Source organism: Daucus carota, chromosome 6 (genome assembly GCF_001625215.2).
Source record: "Daucus carota subsp. sativus chromosome 6, DH1 v3.0, whole genome shotgun sequence".
Taxonomy (NCBI): domain Eukaryota; kingdom Viridiplantae; phylum Streptophyta; class Magnoliopsida; order Apiales; family Apiaceae; genus Daucus; species Daucus carota.
Window position 1 is genome coordinate 23,737,589 of NC_030386.2, and position 2,502 is coordinate 23,740,090.

The window sequence follows — 2,502 nt, forward strand, 5'->3', positions numbered from 1 at the left end:
TAACGTGACCTCAATTGAATAAGGAAATGATGAAATTAGCTATATTAAGACGAAACTTATAAAAATAAAATAACTCACCCAACGATTAAGATGACGAGAAGAATAAACAATGGTAATTATTAGCAGATGCAAATCAACTCAAAATTGTAGTTTCGATCTAGTGGTATGAGTTACCTTTCTAGTATGAAAGAGATGAAATTTGCAGGTGTAAATTTTCGCCTTACATGATTTCATTCCCTCGTTTTATCTTATCATTGTCAAACAATTGGTAATAAAACAAGCAAGTCAAAAGAATACAGAAAATGATCAAAAAATATATATTAATATCAATAAATAATTCCATTGCAATGATGTCCAAGTGACTTATATGAATTGACAAATGAAACAGATATTTTTCCAATATCAGCACGATCATATCTTAGCAAAGTCAATGGTCTCCTTTCCGTCATGCCCTTTCCTGAAGAAATGTTTCACATAATCCGAATACAAAACCTGCTTGTACATCGCTTTCTCTCCGTTCCTTAGCACCTCAGGTAGCGGCCCAATGATATCTTCTGGTCTGGGATTCACAAAAATAGGCACCGAAACTCTGTTGTTGCTCCCATTAGCAGCGACACGATGCTCAACACTCTTGTATTTTCCATTACTCATGATTTGAAGAGCATCACCAACGTTGATTACTATCGATCCGCTTATCGGAGGCACGTGGATCCAGGCGTCGGTCTCCATTTTGCGGACGTAGAGTCCTCCGATATTGTCTTGAAGGAGAAATGTGAGTGTGGAGACATCGGAGTGACGCCCAACTCCCACTGTGAGCTCGGGGTTTGGGCAGATGGGATAGTAGTTGAGGTTGATTCTCTTGGAACCCATTAGGAGTGGTGCTTTTGAGTCCATGTTCTCCGCATTTAGCTTCTGCATCAGGGCTTGTAGCAGCCACTTGATCACAAACTCGGACTTCTTCATGAATTCTATCGCTTCGTTCCTGAAATAATTGAATTATACAGTAAGAATAATGTGTGCATATCAGCATGCAGATTTGCATGTATATTTGTAAATCATAGACCTAGCCCCTCTGTTCCAGCAAGTTGTTTACGTTCACTGTAGTAACGTAAAAAACTTGCAGTGACAGAGGAGTGCTATATTTTCACTAACGACCAACCAAATTTTAAATGTAATTACATACTTGCATGCGGCTGGCCAAAATGTGGAAGACTCTTCGTCAGAAACATAGAAGAGACTGAGGTAGTCTTTCCACTCAAGGGCTTTTTCTGCTTTCGGAATAAAACTTGTTCCAAACCGAACATGTTTTGTGGGAGAATTTTCTTGCGAAAACTTGATCTTCTCGTCAGCAGGCAACTGAAAGAAGCTCCGGGTGGCTTCCTTCACATCCTCAAGAACCTCAATGGGGACTCCATGATTAACAATCTGAAAGAATCCCCACTTCTCCGCAGCATTCGCAATCTGATCAGCCACATTCGGATCATCCAGATTCGACATATCGATCACGGGTATGGATTCTTTATCCAACACTTTCGTCATGTCTATTCGCTCCTCGAGAGGTTGAATATATTGCTTTGGTAACGCTTTGAGGCCGAGCTCGGAGATGCCCTTAACACCATGCCCCTTCTTTACAGCAAAATGTGTGTAGTCATCTGAGAAGGAGGGAGCCATTGAGTAGTGTTGGATATCAAATATCAAGTGCTTTTGATTGTTTGAATGGAGTGAAAATTTTTTGTATGTAGATTGGATGAATTGAAATGCATGAAAGGATAGGCTATTTATACAGTTTAAGTGAGCTCCATGCAAATGCAAATAGTATGGCGAATGAGTGCAACCACCGCGTTTTTAATTTCCACCAGCCGCCAATTGCGACGCTCTCAGACACATTCGAATAAGTCACGAATAGTCACAGTTTAATTTTATTATCTTACACAGTACAGAACTATTTCGATTCTAATCAATCGACTTATCTGAATTATTAACCGATCGATATTGTTTGGCGTATGTCAAAAATTGATGGAAAATGCTTGGTGCATATAATTGTGTACAAAAACATGTATATAATGACATGTGGTGTATTTTAATTGGATGGCCCTCCTGCATTTACACCAACCACCCCAATTAAAATTCACCACATCACTTGTCACATCATTATATACAAAAATTCTGTACACAATTATGTGCACCTAGCATTACTCAAAATTGATTGCCCCGCATACTTGAAACTAGAATTTGCTGCACAGACTTGACAAAATGTTTTATAGAAACTTGGCTTCTTTCAAAATAATTGAGGCTGTGTTTGCATTCAATGTAAAGGAATGAACTGAGAATGAAAAAATTTCCATATGGATGTAATGGAATGAAATGAAATTTATTGTTCGGTTGGGGAATATAGTGGAATGAGTGAAAATAAAAAAGAAATAAATAACAGGATGAGGACTCGAAAAAATAAGTGAGAAAATAGATATTATAAGAAATGAAGCATTTCTATTTAAAGTAGAG

The 2,502-nt window shown here is 38.1% G+C and overlaps 1 protein-coding gene across 1 annotated transcript; it reads right to left on the reverse strand.

Moving 5' to 3' along the window:
• Positions 1-303: 303 nt before the first annotated feature.
• On the reverse strand, positions 304-1,756 carry LOC108226415 (feruloyl CoA ortho-hydroxylase F6H1-3). Its single transcript, XM_017401370.2, has 2 exons — positions 1,184-1,756; positions 304-982 (listed from the first exon to the last, which is right to left on the reverse strand). The coding sequence occupies exons 1-2, from the start codon at positions 1,669-1,671 to the stop codon at positions 412-414; spliced, it is 1,059 nt and encodes a 352-aa protein (XP_017256859.1). The 5' UTR covers positions 1,672-1,756; the 3' UTR covers positions 304-411.
• Between the last annotated feature and the right edge of the window lie 746 nt (positions 1,757-2,502).

Bases quoted from the DNA above. Each gene is read 5' to 3' on its own strand.
- LOC108226415 (XM_017401370.2), bottom strand. From the start codon at position 1,671: ATGGCTCCCTCCTTCTCAGATGACTACACACATTTTGCTGTAAAGAAG. The intron at 983-1,183 runs GTATGTAATTAC...CAATTATTTCAG, and splicing joins TTTTGGCCAGCCGCATGCAA to GAACGAAGCGATAGAATTCA.